This window comes from Elgaria multicarinata, chromosome 2 (genome assembly GCF_023053635.1).
Source record: "Elgaria multicarinata webbii isolate HBS135686 ecotype San Diego chromosome 2, rElgMul1.1.pri, whole genome shotgun sequence".
Lineage (NCBI taxonomy): Eukaryota > Metazoa > Chordata > Lepidosauria > Squamata > Anguidae > Elgaria > Elgaria multicarinata.
The window spans coordinates 21,526,427-21,552,522 of record NC_086172.1 but is presented as its reverse complement, the minus strand read 5'-3'; the positions used below and the strand labels follow the sequence as shown (position 1 = coordinate 21,552,522).

At 44.1% G+C, this 26,096-nt stretch overlaps 1 protein-coding gene across 1 annotated transcript in view; it reads left to right on the top strand.

The window, feature by feature from the left end:
• Nucleotides 1-26,096, top strand: part of PTH2R (parathyroid hormone 2 receptor) — a 63,864-nt gene that overhangs the window by 26,380 nt on the left and 11,388 nt on the right. Inside the window, exons 7-11 of the mRNA XM_063115873.1 lie at nucleotides 565-751; nucleotides 2,491-2,644; nucleotides 6,036-6,096; nucleotides 18,327-18,393; nucleotides 21,289-21,383. Coding sequence (XP_062971943.1) covers nucleotides 565-751; nucleotides 2,491-2,644; nucleotides 6,036-6,096; nucleotides 18,327-18,393; nucleotides 21,289-21,383 — 564 coding nt within the window. The remainder of the gene's footprint in view (nucleotides 1-564; nucleotides 752-2,490; nucleotides 2,645-6,035; nucleotides 6,097-18,326; nucleotides 18,394-21,288; nucleotides 21,384-26,096) is intronic.

The window sequence follows — 26,096 nt, the reverse complement described above, 5'->3', positions numbered from 1 at the left end:
TGGACTGAAAAGGGGGTGGCGCAAATACACACTTGGAACTTTGCAGGATCGGGGCAACGCTTCATACACAGCCTTCCCTAGTTGGGAGGCACCCCATGCACCATCAAAACCATGCCTGGTTACACACAAAGGAGTGAAAACCCCAGGTGCACCGAAAAAGGAGTGGTGCAAATAAGCACTTGGGTGTTTTCAGGAACGGAACAAAATCTCACATACAGATGCCTCCTGTAGGAAGGCACCTGATGCACCCTCAAATCCGCTGAAGCACTATAGCGCAATTGTGCAATTCCCCCCATGGACATTGCTGGCATAGATGATTTAAGGTGTTCCCAACTGCACATTTCCCCGAATAGATATTGCTGAAATAGCCCTGTCCTCCTTTCCATATGGTCACTCTATCCCAAAAGTGGTAAATCGCCATTAATCTTGCGCATAGCAGAATCGGCGAGGTCACAACGGAATTGGCCAAGGTTCTGTGCCCTGTTGGGTGATGCCTACCGTCTTATCCAGCAGGACTCTTCATAAATTCTTATAATCACTTTAACAGTTCTTTCCCTCCCACAGGAGGCTCCATTGCACCCGGAACTACATACATCTGCATTTGTTTGTATCTTTTATGCTCAGAGCTACCATAATCTTTATCAAAGACAAGGTAGTTCATACTCATATTGGAGTCAAAGAGCTGGACTCGCTGCTCATGGGTGACCTACGAAATACTATAGTGGCTCCAGGCATGGGCAAGTCTCAGTACGTAAGTACGTCTCCCCTCCTCTTACTCTGGTTTCTCCATCTAGCGTTAATGGAATTACTGATAAATATTATTTTATCCAGCCAGTATCTGAGGATATTTTTAAAGAACCCAGCTGGCAGGACCACATGCTTGCTTGATTATATTGTTGTTGTTGTTGTTGTTGTTATTGTTATTGTTATTATTATTATTACTTGTATACAGCTTTCTATAACAAAATATTTGAGCAGCTTACATAACAAAATATATAAAATTACCATTAAAATATTCCATTAATTAGCATCAAATACCCCAGAATTCCCCCAGAACTGAAATCTACTATGATCCATAGTAGATTTCCCACAAGGTCAATTCTTATGCCAGATTCAGGGGTCTATTGTGCTTTGAAGAACAGAATGGCAAGGATTGAAGGCAGCGGTGTTGATGGAAGAGACTATGGACCCTGTTCAGAAGACACCCTAAGCCACGGTGATTAAGCATTTTGAGCTAAACATTATGGCTTAGAGTGTCGAGTGAACCATGATTTAGCATGTTGTGTCAGCCATTCCTAACCACAGTGGCTACATAACCACGGTTTAAACACGCTCATTAACCATTTGCTATAAAAGTGTTAGCGGCCTAACCATGGCTTAGCGTGTTGTCTGAATAGGCCCAAAGTCTGATTCAGTGAGTGCCTTCAAGTTACGCCCTTGGGAGCCTTCCATTTGGGCATGCAGAGACTGCCTAGGAAGCAACTTCAGTATTCCCATTGGCCCAGCCCTTTTCCCTGGTCATCACTGACATGCTAGGCGTATAAAAACGCGTGAGCAACAGATGTGTGCCTTTCAATATGCATCTGGAAGCCTTAACTGAGTTGCAGCTCCCAGACAGGTCTATTTGAATATTTAAGGAAACACATCTGTAATTCACAGTTTATACGTTGTTGCAGAAAACACCAGTTTAGCTGAGACAAACTAGGGCGACCATATGAAAAAGAGGACAGGGCTCCTGTATCTTTAACGGTTGCATAAAAAAGGGAATTTCAGCAGGTGTCATTTTTGTATGCATGCAGCACCTGATGAAATCCCCTCTTCATCACAACAGTTAAAGCTGCGGGTGCCCTGCCTTTTTTTGTATCTGGCCACTCTAGTATAGCTCCTGCAGCTTTAACTGGTGTGATGAATAGGAAATTTCACCAGGTTCCCCATATATACAAATGACACCTGCTGAAATCCCCCTTTTTATGCCATTGTTAAAGATTCAGGAGCCCTGTCCTCCTTTTCACAGGGTCAAGCTAAGACAAACAAAATGGCTGCAAAGTGTGGAGCTGGTCTGAAAGAACTTTGGCTATTGGGCAGTATAGAAACACATCAATCAATTTAAGGAGCTGGCAATAATTGTGTCTTAAACTGTTGTTTTATACTTTGAATGTTTGTAATTTTTGTGAACCACCCAGAGAGCTCCGGCTATTGGGCGGTATAGAAATGTAATTAATTAATAAATAAATTAAATGCCTGGTTATTGTTCTTCTCGCAAGGGTTACATTCAAATTAATATGGGGAAGTTGGGGAAACACCAGTAAAACCTATTGAAATTAGATTAACATAAAGCATGGTATAGTCTTGGCTTCGATGCCTTGTGATGTCTAACTAATAAAGACATTGGAAGGTAGAAGATTAGGGTCTGTCTGCAAGTATGTTGTTAGATTGAATGATTTCTGCAATTACAGCACTTGGATTTCTTTCTTTTGGATGGATTGACAGGTATGGTGCAAGATTACCGTGGTGATGTTTGTTTACTTCTTGACAACCAACTACTACTGGATCTTGGTTGAAGGCCTCTACCTGCACAGCTTAATATTTGTGGCTTTCTTTTCGGATACCAAGCACCTGTGGGGTTTTATCTTAACAGGCTGGGGTAAGGTACATTGTGCCTCGTTCCAAAAATCTCTTTCCATTTGAAGTTAGATTAGCGTTGTCCATTCTAAAGTTCATGGATTTGCAATTTTAGTTTATTACCCCCGTTGTTTTATTACTGATTTTTATAAGCTGCAAGGTCAGAAGGTGGGCTACACATATTTCCAAATGAATGGGTCAGAATCCAGACTGACAGTTGTAATCCTGCACAGGTCTACTCAAAAGTGTGTTCAGTGCGGCTTATTCCCATGTAATCTCATATTTCACATTAAATAGAAGACTGAATAGGCAGTGCTGCTTGTCCTGATGTCTGTGTACCACTTCCAGGATCTAAATATCCATCACTGGGGAATAGGAGCAGGAGCGTGCTGCTCTTGCACTCGTGTCCTGCTCACGTGCTTTGCGTGGTGGCATATGTAGGGTGACCATATGAAAAGGAGGACAGGGCTCCTATATCTTTAACAGCTGCATAGAAAAGGGAATTTCATCAGGTGTCATTTGTATATATAGAGAACCTGGTGAAATTCCCTCTTCATCATAACAGTTAAAGCTGCAGGAGCCCTACCCTCTTTTGTATCTGGTCACTCTAGTACAGCTCCTGAAGCTTTAAGTCTTGTGATGAAGAGGGAATTTCACCAGGTGCTGTATGCATACAAATGACACCTGCTGAAATTCCTTTTTCTATACAACTGTTAAAGACACAGGGGCCCTGTCCTCCTTTCCATATGGTCACCCTACCTAAGTCACCATGAGAGAGAGGTGATCTCCCAAATTGATTAATAGTAAGTCCCTTGTGATGATATGGCTTTATTAAAGAAATGTGTGGATCCATGCACTGAAACTGTGTGACAACATACAGCAGTTATGCTTATCAGACAGTTACCTCTAAGCATTGATGACACCATAGGTTTCCTTGTACAGCTCTAGTTTTACCTCCACCTACAATAGAATAGTGTGGTCTTTTTATCACAAATGCAGCTGTGAGCTCTCTAGTGAATTTTCTTAATAGACATATTAAGAAAATTAATGTGACCATATGAAAAGGAGGACAGGGCTCCTATATCTTTAACAGTTGCATAGAAAAGGGAATGTCAGCAGGTGTCATTTGTATATATGGAGAACCTCTTGATCACAACAGTTAAAGCTCCAGGTGCCCTGCCCTCTCTTAAATCTGGTCACTCTAGTATAGCTCCTGCAGCTTTAACTGTTGTGATGAAGAGGGAATTTCACTAGGTTCCCCATATATACAAATGACACCTGCTGAAATCCCCTTTTCTATGCCACTGTTAAAGATAAAGAAGCCCTGTCCTCCTTTCCATATGGTCACCCTAGGCATATGGTTTGCCAGTGTAGGAAACAGGATGATGGAATAGATGGGCCAGCTGTTAAATCAAAATAGTCTCCATTGTATGGTTCACCCCAGATAAATGTGGATGCTAAAAAGAGAGATCAGTTCTGGTGTTTGAAAAACGTGTTAAAAACTATTTTATTCTTTAAATCCAAAAATGCTCTGCTCTACGCTTATTGGTGCATAAGACGCAGATGCATCTAAATTACCTTAATCAAATGGTAGATGGGAAAGTATTTGTAAACCTCCCAGAGAGCTTTGGCTATTGAGCGGTATAGAAATGCAATAAATAAATGTGGCAAATTTGTTTAACGATGGCAACAGTTCAGTACTGGAAGAAACTTTTTCTTTCTTCAATATCAGAGTGGTTTTACAGAATAATGAAAGGTACATTTCATATATTTTGTACACTTTGTACACATACTGTAGAAAACAACATTATTCAGAAAAGTACTTGAAGTAGGAAAAAGGAAGTGTGATGATTTTGTTTCAAATTAGGTCAGATCCAATTATGCCCATTAAAAAGTGGGATGGTTTTAGATCCACTGGAAAGGAAGTGTACTTCAAGCATTGTGATAAACGCCATGATAGTTATGATAAGCCCTATATACTTTTTTCTCTGACTGATAGCGTTAAATCTCGCCTTCTAAGCTACTACTAATTTGAGTTCCATTTTTTAATTTTATATGATGGTTGTGTCCATTTGGTGTCCCTCTGCTGATGGAAAGCCTTTTGATCCAGTGGAGGCTTCCATGAGTGGAGTTGTAAGCAATATGCCTTCACAGACCTCACATGCAATGCTAGGAGGAAAACAGCCCCCCCACCCCGCATGTAGAAAGTTAAGTGTTAGAGCTTCTGCCTGTTACGAGGGCTGAGCGACTATTGCAGTTCACCTGCAGTGACAGCATCTCCTCCTATTCCAGTCCTGCTGGTACATCTGAACTATCCCTGATCAGATCACACTTGTCTCTGCACTCCCAGCTTCATCTTGTGCTTTGTGGGTGATCAGTGTTTGAATCCAGAGTGCAATTTGGGTCTAGAAGCGCCCAGAGTTTGGATAAGTGATCTTTTAGAAGTTCTGCTTTGTGGAGAGGAAGGACTTCGTCCTTCTTTGTGCCAGTGCCTTCTAAATTCTTCTACTCTTTTCCTTAGCATGAGAAGAAAGCAATTTTAAATTACTGTTTCATTCCTCAAGGGCAATTTCCAGACGGGTAGCCATGTTAGTCTGTTGCAACAGAGGGCTCATCTACACCAAGCAGGATATTCCACAATGAAAGCGGTGTATAAAAGACAGGAGTCACAATACTGCTTTATAGTGCTACTGAAGTGCACTGCAGGATCTACACTACTGCTTTATAGTGTTAATGAAGTGCACCGACAACTGTTGGGGCCCATTGACACATCTACACCAAGCAGGATATTAAACTATGAAAGTGGTATGAAAGCAGTATGTGTCACGGGTCCCAACAGTTGTCAGTGCACTTCAGTACCACTATAAAGCAGTAGTGTGGCTCCTGCCTTTTATATACTACTTTCATACCACTTTCATAGTGGAATATCCTGCCTGGTGAAGTTGAGCCCAGTGACTTGTGGCACCTTAAAGTCTAAAGCATTTATTCTGGCATAAGCTTTCATAGACACTGTCCACTTTATCCAACGCATGAAATGTTGAACCCAAATTGGCAGATTTATATTCACGTGGTGGGTGGGTGGGTGGGTGGGTGTAGAAATGCAAACTGTGTTGGAATTGAAATGCAGAAAATACAGACAGTGATAATTACCTTAACAGTTACCATTCACCAAATGTTGTTGGGTGGTACACAGATATCATGCAACGATGAGCGTATTAACCTATGTAGTGTGATTAAAATAACCCCTTTGTCTTTATTCATACCACAGGAAGTAGAACTGAATCTCTTGAGGAATTGTATTTCAGCAATTTCACATTGATATACTTAGATCAAGACTCTTTGTTGTTGTTCCTCAAGGCGGATCTGTTCTAACAGTTGGCAATTATTTCCACCCACCCACCCCATATTTTTAGGGTTTCCAGCAGTATTTGTAGTGGCCTGGGCAGTGGTCCGAACAACAGTGGCAGATGCAAGGTAAGCGGAAGTGGTGAAAGGGTTTGCTTGATCTTTCTGTTTAATATTAGGGCACCTGCCATGCGACCATTCAAGAAAGCTCTCTCTCCCCCCCTCTATCTTTTAAATCCATTCACATAAAGCGAGAAGATAGAGCTGTTTGGAGAAAATAAATTTGGAATGCACATTTCTGAGAATGTTAATGTAAAACGTGTGGGTGAATCGATGGCGGTTTTGGACCCACAGGATCCAAAGTTCTTTAATTTCCCTGTCATGTCTAACAAAGAATGGAAAATATGCCATCCTTGGAGCTGCCAAACTTATTTCCCTCCAGCTGGCCCCTCTGGCAGGGCTTTGGAAATGGATTCTTCCTCCCCGGCCTCGCTCTGTTATTCTATGAAGGAGGATTCAACCATCTCAGCCCAAATTTGCAATCTGAAGGGGCACAGACCAGACCCAGGTTTGCCATGTCAGTGAGAATTAGGGCCTAGTAGGGAGGAATACATCAAGCATACTGAAGTAGAACCCAGCACTTCAGCCACAAGTGCTCATGGAACACCCTTCTGTGAATTCCTCTGCCGTGCCGTGAACACTTTTGTGCCCTGTGTTGCCATCAATCCTTCAGGATGAGCTAAAGGTGTGGATCTCACAAGCGATTACTCGCATCCTAGTTATTTTATGGATGTTTGTCAGAAACATACATCTTTCATTTTCACTGGGGGCATCTTAACATCTGTTCATAGGCAATGTCTATGAGCTTTGGGAAGTATTGTATTTTTCAGGTGAGGAAGTTTACTTACTTATTTAAAACATGTGCGTACTGTCCTTCAATTAAAAATTTCCAGGGCAGTTTAAAATCACGAATGTTGGAGGTATCTTTTGGAACCTTTTGCAGAATCATGATCACTTGGTATAATCTTACAACAGTGCATTACTCAGGGCTATAATTAGTTCTTATTGGACTCTTCATTCTTATTGGGTTTATAATACTCAACATTTAGGTAGCCAAGTGTCGTGTTTCCTAGAACGCTCTTACTTTCGATGGGAGGCAAATGACGCTCTTACTTTCGATGGGAGGCAAATGACGAGGCTTGCTAAGTAATCCACAAAGCTTTATTAAGCAATATACGTGTCTCGTCTACCTGAATAGAGTCTAGCCTCTTGGTCCCCCTAGGCAAAACTATGCAAACTAAGCAAGACAATTGTCCGTTCAAGAAGAATAAGAAGCTACTTCTCAAACACCCGTAACTTCAAAGTGCCTTTTTTCGGGTGGCAGGTTCTGGTGTAATCTCTTGGACCTTCTCACGCCTTCCTTTCGTGCCATGTGTTTCAGCTTCAGCTAGGTTGTCGGAATGCTCACCCCCGGAAGAAACCTCATTTCCCACTGAGTGTGTAGGATTTGGCCTTGAGGAGATAAGCTCTGGAGAGGGCTGACTCCCAGCTGGGGAATCGCCCGTGAGAGCTTCCTCCCCCACTGGTACAGGCTGGCTGGTGTCTGGCGCTGCGTCTTCTAGTTCTGAATCTGATTCTGATTGATTACCTGAAACAACTTCTCCCAAAACAGGGGCACTAGGGTTAGACATGACACCATGGCATTTATCATTTCCTGAATATATCTAGTCAGTCTGCTTTGGCTCGATATAAGTAGCCAAGATGGGCAAGAATCAGGAATACACATGGTTGGCTGAACACTTCCAAGCACCTTGCCCACATCCTCAGGCCACATAAACTGAAACTGATCTTATAAAAGTGGTTTAGGTGGTGCCCTAGATGCCTCCACAGGAACTATATCAATAATAGCATGAAGGTAATTTTTGCTTGCCTTTTCCTTTTCTTTTTTTAAAGTTGGTTATCAAAGGTACAATCCAGCCAAACTTAAGTATGATGAAACTTAAGTACTTACCTCATATATATCCCTCATATGTTATGATTTTTTTCTTGGTTTTTAGTTTGGCTGCTGCTTCTGGATTTTATTGAATAGGATTTTATTTTCTACTCTAATTGATATTGCTTTATTTGCTGCTTTTGTTATCTTTAGTTGCAAGCTTCTTTGGGTGCCTCCACAATGGAGGGTAGAAAGCAGGATATAAGTTTCCTTATCTGTCAGTCACTCAGGATTATCTTGCCCAATCAGATGAAGTTCCATTTCCTTCCTACAGCAGCCAGCAGGGTTCCTTCCCCTGTCAGTTGCTCCCAACCGTCTTATATAGTACATGGAAATTCCATATCATAGAATCATAGACTAGTAGAGTTGGAAGGGGCCTATGCATTCCCTCAATGCAGGAATCCACCTCAAAGCATACCTGACTGATGGTTGTCCAGCTGCCTCTTAAAGTCCTCTAATGTGGGAGAGACCACAACCTCCCTAGGTAACTGGTTCCATTGTTTCTGCTCTTACAGTCAGGAAGCTTTTCCTGATGCCCTGCCGGAATCTGGCTTCCTGTAACTTGAGCCCATTATTCCGTGTCCTGCACTCTGGGATGATCGAGAAGAGATCCTGGCCCTTCTCTGTGTGACAACCTTTTCAATATTTGAAGAGTGCTATTATGTCTCCCCTCAATCTTCTCTTCTCCAGGCTAAACATGCCCAGTTGTTTCAGTCTCTCTTCATAGGGCTTTGTTTCCAGACCTCTGATCATCCTGGCTGCCCTCCTCTGAACACACTCCAGCTTGTCTGCGTCCTTCTTGAATTGTGGAGCCCAGAACTGGACGCAATACTCTAGATTAGGCCTAACCAGGGCCGAATAGAGAGAACCAGTACCTCATATGATTTGGAAGCTATACTTCTATTAATGAAGCCCAAAATAGCATTTGCCTTTCTTGCAGCCATATTGTACTGTTGGCTCATATTCAGCTTGTGATCTACAACAATTCCAAGATCATTCTCATTTGTAGTATTGCTGAGCCAAGTATCCCCCATCTTGCAACTGTGAATTTTGTTTCTATTTCCTAGATGTAGAACTTGGCATTTATCCCTTTTAAATTTCATTCTGTTGATTTCAGCCCAGCCCTCCAGCCCATCAAGATCACTTTGAAGTTTGTTTCTGTCTTTCGGGGTATTAGATATCCCACCCAATTTTGTGTCATCTGCAAATTTGAGATCCAGGTTCTAGTTCCCACTCGGCCATGGAAACCCACTGGGTGACTTTGGGCCAGTCACAGACTCTCAGCCCAACTTACCTCACAGGGTTGTTGTTGTTGTGAGGCTAACGTGGAGAAGAGGAAGAGGATTATGTATGCCACCTTGGGTTCCTTGGAGGAAAAAAGGCAGGATATAAATGTAATAATAAATAAATAAAAATAAATAAATAAATAAAAAATGTCAGGAGAATAAGATAGAAACTGGCTAAGGATCAGACATGAAATGCACAATGTGCCAGAAGTCCTATAAATGTAAAAAAAAAGTTAATGGGTATCTGTTAGAAAAGATTCCCTTGAGGAAAAAAGGTAATTTAAACTTTATTTTTCTCTTTTAAAAGATAACTGAGCTTGTGAGGGTGATTAATTCTTCACCATGTACTAGACTCCTCGTTAGCTCAGCCGTCCAAGGGAACTGCGGTCTGCACACAGCCTTTCTTTTTCATCAGCTGCAGAAATTTCACAAACCTGAGGACAAACAGCTCAGCTGATCTCCCTGCCTCTTGTCTCCTAGTGGAAATAGGAGAGGCCTCATCCTGCTTTTAGCACTGGGGCTTCGATTCCTCCCCCTCTTTCTCATCCTAGGAAGAAGGCAGCCATCAGAAAGGAGCCCTTACAATCTTTCTGTATTCTTCCTCCTCTTGTCTGGAGTCATCTTTTGTGTGTGTGGACACACCTTTCTTGCAACTCCTGTGTGACCGACAAAAATTCAGCAGGTGATGCTTTCCTTCAGGGCTGGCCTAAGATATTTTGCTGTCTGAGGTGAATGAGAATAGAAGCTGCCTGGATTGGGAGGCAAACCTTATTTCAACAACGAAAGCACAGCTGGGGGTAGCAGGCTACCTCAGTGTGGCACACACAGCTCTGTCCTCCATCGCTTCTGCTCACGGCCCTCAGCACCTGCTACCTGAGGCAGCTCTCTAGCTCAGTATGGTGTATTTGCCATACACTTGTCATGATAGAAGCTAAATCTATATCACACAGCTGTTAAAATCACAGAGCCCAGCCAAAAACAGATGGCAAAATGAATTTTGTTTTCCCCCCCCTCCCTCACACACACACACACACACATATATATATAATTATATCATTCCATCTCTAGCTCCCACCAAGACAAGGGGAAAAGACAAATGATTCTGGCTCCCCAGAAGGATCAAATTTCAAATTGCTCCTTCAAGTCTTCTGCATGGAGGACGGAGCAAACAGGGAACAGGATACGGCCTGCCCTCCAGCATGGACCTGTGGTTTTACACTTTGTGATTAACTCCCCAGTCAAAGTCAAAGCATTAACCTTGTGTCTGTTGTGGCTTTGTTTGTTTGTTTCCAATCAATTCTATGGTGTGGTTGCTGCGTACGTGCTTTCGTCTCCAGGAATCTCATGTACGAGGAAAGGGCAACTTGTTCCTTTGCATTCAAGAAGGATGAGCAGAGAGCAGAAGGGAATTACATTAGTTTCTCTCTCACCAATGTTTCTTTCCTGGCTCTGAATCCAACCTGCCCTATAGAACATTTGGGTTGGACACAGCTGAACAATTTTGCAGCCCAGTGGTCCTGGACTTAGTTGTGGCCAGGTGCACTTTTGCCTAAGGTTTGACAGGTGTGCTGACTGCACCTGTTCCTGGACAGATCGGGTTTGGCTGTGATCACATGCATTTGTTACAACTAGATAGGATTGCTATAATGGACTCTATATGGGGCTGCCCTTGAAGACTGTCTAGAAACATCCAATTTGTGCAGAATGCTACTGCATTTGTTTTTACTGGCCCAGGTTTTGAGAACATGTTATTTCTTTATTGCACCTGGTATTGATTGATTGATTGATTGATTGATTGCATTTATATCCTGCCTTTTTCCCTCCAAGGTGGCGTACATAATCCTCCTCCTCTCCATTTTATCCTCACAACAACAACCCTGTGAGGTAGGTTGGGCTGAGAGTCTGTGACTGGCTCAAAGTCAACCAATGGGTTTCCATGGCTGAGTGGGGACTAGAACCCAGATCTTCCGACTCCCAGTCCAACACTTTAGCCACTACACCACACTGGTTCCTAGGTGCAATTCAAAGTGCTGATTATCACCTTTCAAGCTCTAATGGGCTTAAGATGGTAATATCTAAAGTGCAGCCTCCCCACATACCAAACGCCCCACTCTCTGAGATCATCTGTGAAGGCTCTTCCCCACATCCTCTTGCCTTCTGAGGTACAGCTGAGGGGGCATATGTGAGAAGGCCTTTTCTGTCATGGTCCCCAGAAAGCTAGGCTGTTTTACACTCTGCCAGTGTGCCAGCTTCAAAATTGTCCTTTTCCAACAGGCCTTTCATTTAGTTGCGATATAGACATTTCTTTTTGTTTAGTTATGATTTTTTATCTTGGTTTTTAGTTTTGCTGCTTCTTCTGTATTTTATTGAATAGGATTTTATTTTCTACTCTAATTAAATAATTGCTTTATTTGCTGCTTTTGTTATTTTTAGTTGCAAGCTTCTTTGGGTGCCTCCACAATGGAGGGGAGAGAGCAGGATATAAGTTTCCTTATCTGTCAGTCACTCAGGATTATCTTGCCCAATCAGATGAAGTTCCATTTCCTTCCTACAGCAGCCAGCAGGGTTCCTTCCCCTGTCAGTTGCTCCCAACGGTCTTATGTAGTACATGGAAATTCCATATCATAGAATCATAGACTAGTAGAGTTGGAAGGGGCCTATGCATTCCCTCAATGCAGGAATCCACCTCAAAGCATACCCGACAGTTGGCTCTCCAGCTGCCTCTTGAATGCCTCTAATGTGGGAGAGCCCACAACCTCCCTAGGTAACTGATTCCATTGTCGTACTGCTCTGAAAGCCAGGAAGTTTTTCCTGATGTCCAACCGGAATCTGGCTTCCTGTAACTTGAGCCCATTATTCAGTGTCCTGCACCCTGGGATGATCGAGAAGAGATCCTGGCCCCCTCTGTGTGTGTAGTTAGCAGGGTAAGGAGGCACCACTGTGCAGGCGCGGATTGAGAGACTAGCTCTGGTGCCACTAGAAATGATTAAAATCTTTAATAGTTCATTCCAGACACAGACAAGAACTATTAAAGATTTTAATTTTTTTTAATGGCACCAGAGCTAGTCTCTCAACCCACGCCTCCTCTGTGTGACAACCTTTTAAGTATTTGAACAATGCTATCATGTCTCCCCTCAATCTTCTCTTCTCCAGGCTAAACATGCCCAGTTCTTTCAGTCTCTCTTCCTAGGGCTTTGTTTCCAGATCTCTGATCATCCTGGTATGCCTATCACATAAGATTACCAGCTTTAATTTACCAGCTCCTTCTGCAGTGTCTGGATTTGCAGGCATTCTGAGACTATATTATTTCCATGACGTGGCGGGGGGGAAACTTCACGGGCTGTTTTTTGCAGATCACCCAGACAGCAAAGACACAACAACAAGCACAGCAGATTTTTTTTCCTGACCATTTGGTAGCCCTACTGCAGTCTCATGGCTCATGAGGTGTTGATAAACCCATTCTCTGTAAATTTGTCTAATCTTTTTTCTTTCTTTCTTTCCAAAAAGCCATCTAAATTAGCGCCCCACTGCTACACCTTGGGAGACTTTGTCATTCCAGTGACTATCACACAGAAAGGGGCCTCTTTCCTTTAAAAACTTCTGCGAAACAAATGCAACTCCAAGGAGTTCTGAAATGTCAGCCGCTGTCAGATACAGGCCCTCTTTCGCACAGTCTTGTGGCAAGGGTCGGGGGAGGGGGAAGTTGCTGCGATAGAATCCAAAAGGGAGCAGAATCTCTTTATTGGGACCAATTAAAACATCACAAAATAGTGAGCAAACTTTCATGTTCGCCAGAATTTTTGTTCAGGCTGAATGTTAATCCCCCCTCCCCCCCCCCCCCGGAGCAACACACCTCAGTGTTGGTCTGTGGAAGACAGAGATGGAATGGAAGAGGCGTTTTGCAGCCTTAATTGGCTCAGCCTGGTGCAAAAAAATAACTCATGCTGCCATGCCAGAGTGGAGGAGCCGTGGTTGTTCTCCCTTTGAAGATACAAGAGCGATCCATTATTTAGAACTGTCTATAGCACTGATTGGGATGTGTGGGCTGGAGCACAGAAGTAAAGAAAAATGTGGCAGTCGTTATCTTAGCAAAGACTAGGAAAAGAATCAACAGAAACTAAATGGGGTAATATTACTATTTCCAAGCAATTGAAGAGTATGTTTCCCCAAATCCAACCCCCACGGCCTGCCCCCAAACAAAGGGACATCATTAGATGATAGAAGGTCATCTTTCTGCAATTCCAGGATTCCTCTCCTGGATGGCTGAATTGGAATTCTCTAAAGCAGGCAAGATGAAGACCTCTATGTTGGTACCATTTTTTAAAGCCTGTTGAATGTTACCCTGCATTAGAAACCTTAAAAGTATAGGGGCCTTGCTAGACCTACCTGGTAATCCGGCCTTCAGGTGCGGCGAGCCCGTGCTACAATTAGCATGGGCCGTCGCGCCTATCCAGACTTCAGACGCGACGGGGAAAGGAAAGCCCCGTCGTGTCCTGCATTTTTTTTAAAGAAGTTAAAGGGGCCATGTGCACAGGAGTGCATCAACAAAAAGGTAGGTCTTAAAAAAAAGGGGGGTTCCCCACTTCCCCTGCCCCCGATTCCCCCCCACAATGTCTGATGCCCCCCGCTCGCCCCCTCGCCCATCCACTCCCTCACTCACCTGCCCACCCCCACAGCTCGCTCGCCTGCTCGCCATGTCCGATGCCCCCTCCGTCCCCCCGTCTGTGATCTCCCCACCCTGGCTCCGCTCTTGCCCCCCCATCTCTCCTGCCAGGTTCGCTCTTCCCCCCCCCGGCCTCCATCTCCCTCCGTGATTTTACCACCACCCCCAGCCCGATGGCCACAGTGCTCGGCTCCTCCTGGCTACTCGTGAGTAAGCGAGCAGCCGGGAAAAGCCATGGAAGTAGTTAGACCTTCCACAGCCCCGGTTTGTGGAAAAACCAGGCCACAAGTGGATCCGGTTATCACGGGTCAAGGGAGGGTTTAGCCCGGCCTGACCCTGGGATACCCTGTGAGTCATCTGCATGCACAGCAGGGAGCCCGGGCCCGGGCTAAACCCTCGTCTAGGAAGGCCCTAGGTGTCCCATCTCTTTTTCAGTGTGATCACTTCTAAGTCACATGTGAGGCACCAAACCAAAGTCACCCCTCCAGCCATGTATATGATCCATGGCAGCCATGCTGGCTGGGGGTTATGTGAGTTGTAGTCCAACACTTTTGGAAGGCACCAGCTTGGGGTAGGCTGGCCTAAAGGCCATCCAAGTCACACATTGGGTACCAGTGGGAAATATATGTGCATGTGTAGAACAGACTGAGAGAACATAGAAAGCCCCTATTTGCCCTGCTGCTGATTCTTGGTAATGCCTCATCCTCTCCCAGTGAGGATCTAGCCCTTCTTCTTTCAGACAGCCTGCTGTCTCTCTCTCTGGGCCTGTTCATGGTTAGGCCGCTAACCCTTTTGCAGCAAATGGTTAGTGAGTGTGTTTAAACCGTGGTTATATAGCCACCCTGGTTAGGAATGGTTCACACGACACGCTAAGCCATAATGTTTAGCTCAAAATGCCTAACCACCATGGCTTAGCATGTTGTCTGAACATGGTCATTGAGTCACAGAGAACAAAAACAATTAGGCTGCACAGGGTACTCTTCTGGTTCTCACAATTACCGTGAGTCAAAGCTGCATCAGGAAAAAGAAGGATGTTAGCAAAATGTAGCCTTAAACACACAGTTATTAATTAGTCGACTCGCCTCTAGAATCAATCTGTCTCAGCCCTAATGAATTGCTAACTGGTGGAAGTGACATGTCCCCTCTTCCTATTTTGTTATGTGAAGGCAACCATGCATTTCTTTCCTGGACCTCTGTTTCATCTGCGGGTTAATTGCTGAGATTTAAACTAAATGTCACTTGCTTAAAACACAAAACAAAAAACGTTTTAGGCTTTCAGGTTGCGCTAAAACATTCAGCCGCCACACGCCTCTTGTTGGTGGAGTGTGCAGAGGGCCTTGTATATTTGTTCATTATCTGAAAGAAAAAGGTGGCCTCCAGTATAGCAAATAACACAGGTAAGCATGAACCTACCTGCACACTGCACTCAACCTTTGAGTGTGTCTCCAGTATTCGAGGCAATAAGCCTGTGTTTACCAGTTGCAGGGGAACATGGGCGGGAGGGTGCTGTTGCACCATGTCCTGCTTGTTCATCCCTGGCCGATGGCTGGTTGGCCACTGTGCGAACAGAGTGCTGGACTAGATGGACCCTTGGTCTGATCCAGCATCAGGGCTCTTCTTATGTTCTTACGAGAGGGCTGCCTCTGGTGGAGGTTTGGAGGACAGCAACAAAGCAGAGGGCCTTTTCTGTGGTGCCCCCTACCCAGTGGAACATTCTCCCCAGTGAGGCCTGCCTGCTGCCATCATTGTCATCTTTTTGGTGCCATATCAAGACATAATAATAATAATAATAATAATAATAATAATAATGCATTCACCTTAATAGTTAGAAGATGCTTCTATAGGACATAGTGGGTATACATCAACAAGAGTATATTACTCATGGGAGTTGTTGACAGAGCACACCATGGGAAGTCTCTTAAACAAGACTTCCTCATCCTTGCGCCCTGCTGCAAGTCCCATCATTTCAAGCCAGCATGGTGGCCATTCCTAAAAAAAAATACGGCTATCATCACGCCTATTCCATTCTGTCTGTCTTTTGCTAGATGTGCTAAATAGAGCTGAAGCCAAAATCCTCTTTTCAGCAGCAGGACATGTGCTTTATGCTCTGCTAGCCACTTGGAGAAGGCCTGCGTTTCAGGGTGAAATCGATTCTGCAAACTCCCTAGACAGCAGCCTCCTCTTTGCATGATGGTTGAGCTCACCACAATTGCTTGAAGTCAACATGGGGCTTTGATGCAATGATTGAAAAATAGAACTTCCCTTTATCCGTTTCATACTTGGTTAGAAATGATTTTCAAGAGTTGGGAAATCATTTATTCTTTATAAAGATTTTTTGTTTAAAAGAGCCTGTGCTATGCATAGGACCACTCTTAGGGCCAGCTCTTCACAGCAGTCCCCTAGCAGAAAAGAAAAGAAAAGAGTGGTGTTTTTCTCCATTTCTTTGCAAAGGGGCTACCTTGAAGAACTGAAATGAGCTGGAGCTAAAAGCTTATTCTCCACAGGGGACCCTCTTAAACCAAGGGTCCCATGTTGTGGTGAACCCCAGATTTCCTGGGAGATTCCCCACTTGGATTTTAATCTGGGGGTTTCTAGTGTTCACTTCTACATTGAGGTGAGCATTACTCAGATCCCAACGCCTTTTTCCAGGCCTGAGCAAGGTGAACTTTGCCAGCATCTCTAGGTGGGACACAGTTTTCTTCTGAGCGTAACAAATAAATCAACTAAAAACAGGCCTGGAAGGCAAAGTGTTGGTGTTGACCTTTAAATCCCTAAATAGCTTGCAGCCAGAGTACCTAAAGGAATGTCTCCTCCCACATGTATCTGCTCAAACCTTTAGATAATATTTGGGTGCCCTCCTCTGAGTGCTCCTGCTAAAGGAAGCTGGGAGTGTGGCTACAAGAGAGAGGGCCTTCTCAGGTGTGGCACCCACTTATGGAATGAACTCCCCAAAGAGGTTTGCTTGGCACCTACATTATCTTTTCAGCACCAGGCAAAACCTTTTTTGTTTTCTCCCAGGCATTTTAGAGACCTAGGCCACAGCTAGACCTAAGGTTTATCCTGGGATCATCCAGGGTTCGCCCCTGCCTGAGCACTGGATCCCCTGTGTGTCACCTAGATGAACAGGTTTGACCCCTGGACGATCCAGGTATAAACCTTAGGTCTAGCTATGGCCCTAGTTCTAGATTGTTATGGTTGTTTTATCGACTCCTATGCTGTTTATTGTTTTGCATTATGTTGTATTTTAATATTTGTATTGTGTTTTACATTTTAACCATTCTATGGCATTTTAGTTTTTTTTTAACTGTTTGTAATCTACCCATCCCGGCTCCTTCCCTCAGATGGAACGCCACAACCCCATTAATACCTTTTGTCTGTTGTGGCAAAGTGCTCAAGCATCCAGAAATACTCTGATCCCTCTTCCTCCACCTCCCGTCCTTGCTTTTGAATTTGGAGACACAGAGAGCCTCTTTGCTGGCTGCTCAAGGCTATCCTGATCTCTTGGCTCCTTATCTCCCATGGTCACATGTGGGAAAAACCGAGAAAAAAGGGTATGGCAATATCCCGGGGAAATGGAGAGATCATCCCTCCTTGCCCCCGGGATCTCCTGTGCATCATATGGACGCACAGGGACGATCCCTGGGCTATTGCCCGGTGTAGACATGCCCCTTGCCTCGTGAATGATCAGCCTGGAATTACAATGAGAATGGCAGTGAACACCTTGTGTGGGTTTCATTTGTTCTGCTCCCAAAAATCTGAATTGGTTTGTTAATAGTGAAAGATCTTTGGATCCTTTTAAAAAGCCTAGAATTGTTATCCTTCACACCCTCCAAAATGAATCAGACCAATAGCTTCATCCCACGTACCTGTTTCCCTCGAATTATTCCTACAGCACTAAGCTGTTGGTGTTGTTGTTGTTGCTGCTAACCTTTGCATACTAGGAAGTGGGTTTAAGGGGGGAAATGTAAAAAAAAAAAAATCATTAAAAAAAATCAGCGGATGACCCAAACCGATTCAAATTTGGTATGCTTAAAGCGCTGCTTAATATCTATTACTGTGCCAATTTTGATGTCTTTAGCTTTAAAGCTTCCACAGATGTAAGCATTTGTTTAATTTTTCTTCAAATCCTGCTCCTGCGCCCCAGCGGCCGCTTGGATGATACGCTCCAAAACTAGTATCAAAATACAGCGAGTCTTTTGCTTTTATAGCACAATTAAAGCAGGATGCATGGGAGTACTTCACAATAAAAGCAGATTAAAAGATGGAAAACTTTGGAGTCCTTTGCATGCAATTCTCAGTGATTGCACAGTATAACGCTGGTGTGATAAAGTTCCTAATGCAGCCACAGAAAGAATATACTGTATGACTATTTATTCCTACTCTGTTAGTTTATGTGAAAATGTTCTTGGTTTCACAGATGCTGGGAGCTCAGTGCTGGAGACATAAAGTGGATTTACCAAGCTCCAATTCTAGTAGCTATTGGGGTAAGATTTTGCATGGCTTCCATTTTTAGTCAATGCTGAACAAGAATCTGATCTGTCTCTAGTTGAGGTCTGCAACTCAGGGGTGAAGGAAGCCTCCTGAATAAACAGAGATGAGGAGCAAAGCCACTCTTGCCTAACTGTGAGATGTAGGCCACAGCTAGACCTAAGGTTTATCCTGGGATCATTCAGGATTTGCCCCTGCCTGAGCACTGGATCCCCTGTGTGTCACCTAGATGAACAGGTTTGACCCCTGGATGATCCAGGGATAAACCTTAGATCTAGCTACGGCCTTACTGTCATTCCACCATCTCCAGCCCCAATCACAGGTGATGAGAGGAGACATATGATAACCCTTATATACTGTGTTTGTGGTTTGGACATTGCTTTTTAAAGGGAACATGGGGAAATGTTCTTCCATATTGTGGCTCTAACAGTTGCATGGAAGGTAGATATCAACAGGTACAACTTCCCTTAAACATGCTCTCCTCGTAGGGCTTTGTTCCCGGATCCCTGATCATCCTCATTGCCCTCCTCTAATGATGTTGGTTCTACCCCTCCGCCCCCCAGAAGTACCTTTTCCCAGTCACTAAAAACCCGGGCTTTAAGAATGCCTGACTTCACCATGAGGGGATCTACACTAGTATATGAAACGTTGTTTTTACAGTCATTGAACGTTTTGTTTTTGAACGATTTAAAACGTGGCAGTTTTTAAAACATTTGCTTACTTTTCTCTTTCCGTGGGAATGCGTTCCTTTTGGCCACACTAAGAAAAGAAATCTGTTTGTTCTTTTTCCCGGGCTGCCAATTTCCCCTCCCACTTCCTCATCTCTCCGAGACAATCCTCCACCTACAAACAATCCAGCAAGCAGCCTCCCAAAAGTGAAACTGGAAGTGACTGCCAAAAAGAGGCTTGAAAGGAAAAAAAAATGGCGCCAACTTTGGACGCGGAAATTACATAAACATGCCCCCCCCCCCCGGGAATGCGATTGGCTAAATAGTAATAAAGAAGTTTATTTGTGTAGCCACAGCCATTACAAACATATGTAATCAAACAATAATAAAAAAACAGAATAGTCAAATATATTACAAATATATAAGATTACATTACAAAACTAAAATCATCCAAAAACAATGTTCTATAGACTCTATTCCGTCACAACTTAATTAAGAACTACAGGAAACTCTAATACAGTGAAATCGGCCACATCATAACAAATAGAATGACTTATTTCAGAGAAGTTCAAAATAAAACCCGGAGAACAGACAACAATAAAACGTCACAAACTGAACATCATGTGGCAAAATACTACCAAATGCACACTTCAAAACGGGAAGACACGTTCTAACTTGACTGGTGTAGATTCCCTCCGTGTAACGTTGATGGAGCAGAGCCAATTTCAACATACAGCAGAGAACAAGAGCAATGCGCTTTCCTTCTGAGCTCGTCGAGATGAAGCCAAATATTCAAGCTTTCTCTTAAGTCGCTGTAGTGAACGCGAGCGCTGCTCAGTTGACAGAGTGCAAATTTCAATGGGCTTTTTCTTTCTCCCCTTTCCTGCCCTGCTTTTTCAGCCAGGCAACAGGCTTCGGCTGCTACAATAGTGTCTTGTTCCAAGGGATCAGACAGAAGCCCTCCTCCTCCTCCTCCTCCTCTAAATCTTGGCATGATCTCCAACTTCTTATCTAGCAGCCACAGAATGACTGTTGATGGAGGATGAAAAGGGTTCTTGACTTGTAACATTCCTGGCACAATGGGTTGGTCGGATCCATGTTTAAAGTAGATTGGACAGGTGATCGCCTTCCAACTTGAGATAGCGGCCAGATCTACACTAAGCAGGATATAGCATGATGAAAGCGGTATACGGTAGGTGTCAATGGGCCCCGACAGTTGTCAGTGCACTTCAACACCGCTATAAAGCAGTAGTGTGGCTCCTGCTTCCTTATATTAGGGTGACCATATGAAAAGGAGGACAGGGCTCCTGTATCTTTAACAGTTGTATTGAAAAGGGAATTTCAGCAGGTGTCATTCGTATATATATGGAGAAACTGGGGGTATTTCCTCTTCATCACCACAGTTAAAGCTGCAGGTGCCCTGCCCTCTTTTAAATCTGGTCACTCTAGTATAGCTCCTGCAGCTTTAACTGTGGTGATGAAGAGGGAATTTCGCCAGGTTCTCCATATATACAAATGACATCTGCTGAAATTCCCTTTTCTAGGAAACGGTTAAAGATACAAGAGCCCTGTCCTCCTTTTCATATGGTCACCCTACCTTATATACTGCTTTCATACTGCTTTCATAGTGCTATATCCTGCTTGGTGTAGATCTGGCCTACGTGAGGTTTTTAATCATGAAGTTTCCCGTAGTTTAGTTCTCTAACCTAGGCATTTAGCTATCATATCATTGTCACTGCGGGCCAAACTAGATACAGCAGCAGCAGCTACATGTGTGCCACATTCACCTGTAAAGTGGGGTCGAAGGGATTGGCTTTTAACATCAAAACGGTATGTGGGTGAGGGCAGCTGGGCCCATCCCTGCCTTCCCTTCCCATGGTCCAAAGAGAATTCTTCCAGCCCTGCTCACTTCTAGTGTCAGTCCCTGGCTTATGGGGGAAAAAGAGCTATTTTGGCAACTGTGATGGTGCTGGGCAGGAAGGCAACTGGGGAAAAGTGAAACTATGCTGGGAGATGCAGAGCCTGAACTTCTAACCCTGGATTGGCTTGACAGAGAGAGGGAAAAACAATGGAGAATCACCTTCTTCTTCAAAATTCCAGATATAAGGAAAAGTTGACTGATGTCCTCAAAACTTTCCAGTTCTTCAGGAATCCAGCAGACTTGATTAGGTATCTCTAAAGGGATAACAGTGGAATAACTTAAATCTATAAACTGTTTTACAGTTAAACTTCGTTCTGTTCCTGAATACTGTAAGGGTTCTAGCCACAAAAATCTGGGAGACAAATGCTGTTGGCTATGACATAAAGAAGCAATACAGGTAAGTCTCTGTACTCCAGCTGTGGTCATAATTTTTGGATCCATGTTTTCTGATTACCTCCAAGAGCTGAGCAACTTGGTGAATATAGCATTATCTTTGAATATGTGGAGGGCTACTGCTTATTACCTATGTGGGTAACGTTCACAGTAATAAAACTGTAGTTTTGCACATTCACCACATGAAGAATTCACTTCTTCGCATTATATGTTAATGTCTATACTAATCCTGGAGGTACCTTGCCTGTGTGGTACTTGGAGGCACCTATTAATAATTTTAAATGTGCTATATATGATTATTTTCATGTGTGGATTAGAATTGTATCGGTATTCCTTGACTATTAATTTCAGCTTTTAATAAGGTTGAAAACCAGGAGGTTTAAATCCCAGGCATTTAAAAATAAGTCTGCTTCCCTCATCTTCACCATCTCAGGCTTCCCTGAGCATTGATACGGTATGTCTGAAACATCTTTGTATATTAGCTGGGAGCTCTCAAATCATGGCTGTGTTTGAGTCTGGTTGTCAAAATCACTTGAAATCATCACAGTCTCATGTTGAAAACAGACAGTACAGCAAAAGGAATCCCTTACAAAAATACCTCCAGTTTCAGCAGCAGTACATCTAGTTAAATCGTTACTCTGATTGACAAAAAATAAAAACAAACGTCAATCCCAAAGCCATCTCAAATGGAATGCAGATACATTGTGCTCCATTCGCTTGCATGCTGCAGACACATTGCACTTTTACCAGTCTGTGTAAGATGGAGATCCCAGATGAAATCAGAAGCCTTTGGGTGTGTTACTTTCTAGCATGTTAGCTATTTGCATGACCTAAAGATGGGAGGATAGGTATGCTTCCCATGTCCTATAGAATTGGATGGTGGTGGGGCTGCAATGAGGCTAAATTGTAGATCATGATTAACAGTGTTTATGTAAAGTTACTTCCCTTCATTTAGGATAGTTATAAACTGTCCTTTATCAATAGTTCTCAAGGTGGTGAACAGCAAATATATGTAATCGCGGTATCTATGTGTGGTGTTCCATCTTGTGAGTTCTGGAGCCAATCAGAAGCAGTGTTAAAATAGAGCAAGCTGCATTTTGAATGGTGAACTGCTGGCCAAGGTCCACCTCTACTAGAACAGGGGTGGGGGAGGGGAGAGAGAGAGAGAGAGAGAGAGAATGAACAGGAGGACCCAGACATCTCCAGTTCCTCCTAGCTTTCCATGTACCCAAGCAGGAGGAGACATGAGATTGTGGTGCCATAAGGAAAGGGCAAGTGTTATAATAATCCGGACATTGAGCTTACAGGATCAGTGGGGACCAGTACTACTGACAGGATTTACAGTTCCCCCGTCGGAGCAACTGTGCTCTGCCTTGGGTCTCCAGAAGGCCCAGAAGAACTGGTGCTAGACCCCAGGGACCGAGAACAGTCGCTAAAGCAGGGCTGTTGAACCCAGACCCATGGGCCAAATCTGGCTCGCTTGGGGGTCTCAATCTAGCCCTCTGAGAGGCTCAGAAAGCCACGCCCCCTCCCTCTAGCCCCACCCCTTTCCCCTGACCACCGTTGGTTTGGTGGTTTCCCTGACTTGCACTTACTGGCAGGAAAAGCTTTAAGATGCAAGATGCAGGTATTGTTGGTGTTTTGGCCCTGCCCACGTCTGGAATCAGCTTCTCTAAAATGGAATTCAGTCCAGGAGCTGAAAGAGGTTCAACTCCTCTGGTTTATCAGGATCTTGTTACTTGTCTACAATTAATAGACATGCCAGCCACACTGCCACATGGCTTCCCACCTCAACCTGCCCGCCCGTGCCTTGAGTTCTTCTATTGAACCCCTCCTTCAGGTGCCTCCTTTATCAGAGATACGATATTCAGTAACCAAAAAGAGGAGTTTTTCAGGGGTGGTCTCCTGGCCCTTTGATTTGGTGTAAGTTGATTTAATGGAGTTTATTTACTGTGTTATTATAGTAGGTTTGTTTGACTGTACACCATCATGAAAAAGGATGAAGAGCGGTAAATCAATCAATAGATGTCTGGCTATAAATACATGCCAGTCAGCCAGAAAGACAAGGAACATAGACGAAGTGAGCTAAAAGAAGCCCAATCAGTCCTCCAGATATTTCAGTTAAAGGATAGGGGGGACGTGCTGCGTATTTGTACCCGGCCCAGAAAGCTCATGCTTGAACATCACCACTGAATAACCATGGGTATGTTAGGGAAATTTTCCCACACCCATTAGGGAAGGAGCAACTCCAGACCAATCCAGAGGCTTTATTCTTTTACTACGTACGTAGGAGAAGAGCCCTCTTCTCCTACGTACTCCCTCTTCTCCTTCAGCTTGCTGGAGGAGCCCTCTTCCAGCAAGCTGAAGGCTGAACTCTCTGCCCATCATCTACGTCAGCATACTTTTATACTCATCAGAGTTGCTCTAATGAAATCATACTTCTCCCTCCTCCCTCCCGTGACTGATCACAAGTCCCATACACGTTCCATAAACAGAAAACCCATTCTTACATAAACAATGCCATATTTTGGCAGTGGATGACCGGTACAAAATGTTGCATTCTGTTCTTTGATAAGCCCCCTCTCAAGGACTTTTCGGAAAGTCCCAAGTATACCCTGGACCCTTCCAAAATGCCCAATCAGGAGGGAATTAAGTGCGAAACAATGAAGCAATGCGCCTTCATGTCTGTCCTGGTTCTAAACACAAAGCAGACATGTTTAAGGAAAAAGCAACATGTGACCATGGGAGAAAAGGAGCCAAGAGGTCAGGATAGCCTTGAGCAGCCGGCAAAGAGGCTCTCTGGGTCTCCAAATTCAAAAGAAAGGACGGGAGGTGGAGGAAGAGGGATCAGAGTATTTCTGGGTGCTTGAGCACTTTTCCACAACAGACAAGGGGTATTAATGGGGTTGTGGTGATACACCCCACAAGTCAATTCCCTAATGCAGCGGTTCCCAAGCTTTTTGGCACCAGGGACTGGTTTCGTGGAAGACAATTTTTCCACGGACCGGGGAGGGGGGGCTTGACGGGATGGTTTGGGAAGCCACACCCACCCACCCCCTCCAGCGTCCTGGCTTCACTTCGGATGGGTGGGCCGTTCCGAAGCCACCCCCACCCCCCACCCCAGCGTCCTGGCTTTGCTTTGGCTGGGCAGGTGAGATGGTATCCCTCGCCCAGGTATGCTGGGGGTGGGAGTGGGTGGGTGAAAGCAGCTCACCTGCGCGACCCGGTTCCTAACAGGCCACAGACCGGGACTGGTCCGTGGCCCGGGGGTTGGGGACCCCTGCCCTAATGCATGTCTGGGATTGGTAAGTCTGTGGTGCTTAGAATGTTGACCTGAGTGGGTGGAGTTAGAATGTCTTAGGAGGGGGGGAGGAGTGATATATAAGGGAAGGACTGAGGGGATTGTGAGCTCTGTGTGTGTGAGCTCTTGGTGTGTAGAGTACTTGGGTTCTGGAGAGTTTGAGGTTCAGTGTAGAGAGTGGTGTCTTTTGAGGGTGGTGTGCTAATAGTTGGTGTATATTAATCAATTCTAATAATAAAGAAAGTTCAAGATCAAATGTGTGAGAGAAAGGAAAGCGTGTATGAGAAGAGTGAAAGGATTAGATGAGAGGTTTTAAAAAGGATTTTTTTTTAAAACTGTTTTATTATGAAACAAAGCGTGTGAACTATTAAAATAAAATTTTAATCAGTTTGTTTTAACTACCACAAAAATCCCACGTGCCTGTTTGGCAATTATCATCTGCAGTTATTTACATTTAACACCCACTCTGACAATAAATCACCATCAGCACATACCATTCACAGCGCTTTAATTTATTACCGAAATCCTTCCAATTTAACCCCTTTCTCCACATAGTTTGGAGAAAGGCGGTGTTTCTCCCTCGCCTCAGGCTCCTCAAGTGGTGGGGCTTAGCTTGAGCAGGGAGTGTCCGCGGCCAGGCCTGTTGTTCAGACTCTGTCGTGGCAGGGGTATTTCCAGATTTCCCTATCGGGTACTTCCAGAACAGAGGGCTCTTAGCCCTAACAGTCGAAAGGCCCTGTGCACCTATTCCATCTTCCTTGCCTTTACAGATATTTTTGTTCTGGTAAGCAAAAAGACGGGAGAAGCAGCAAGAAAACAAGGGAAGGTTTCAAATGGCGGAGGAGGGGCAGTTCCATAATGAAAGCCTCGTCTGCAAGCACCCCATGTCTGCCATTTTGTGCAGAGTTAGGGTGCTTATATCCTGTTGTCTGTTACCTCACATGAGTTGAGATGGTTATTTACCCGGTGCAGGTTGAATTCACTCCAGTTAATGGAGGTGAAAGCGCGTTACAGGATCCATCCACGCGCTAAAGCTGACTGCCCAGCCGGTTGCCCCAAAACTGAGATATGACACACTTTCTAGTTGAGTGTCCAGTGTATGTCGAGCTGAGAAAGCAATACCTTGAGCCCCTGATTCCCGGGTTCAACCACATGTCACCTAAACATGTAACTCAGATATTATTGTTAGGCTCTGATCATTATATATCGTTCAGGACTGCAAAATTTGTACAGCTGGTGCTGGAGGTACGGAAGCTTTTGTTTGCCGTACAGGATCAAATTTTACTAATCTGAGATTACATGTGGGCCAGTACTGGTACTGCAATTGAGCCTACTATCAGTTTTATAGTATTATCTTGTGTTATTCTTCTGATTGTGGTGAGATGGCGTATGGACATGCTATAATGTTATTATGTT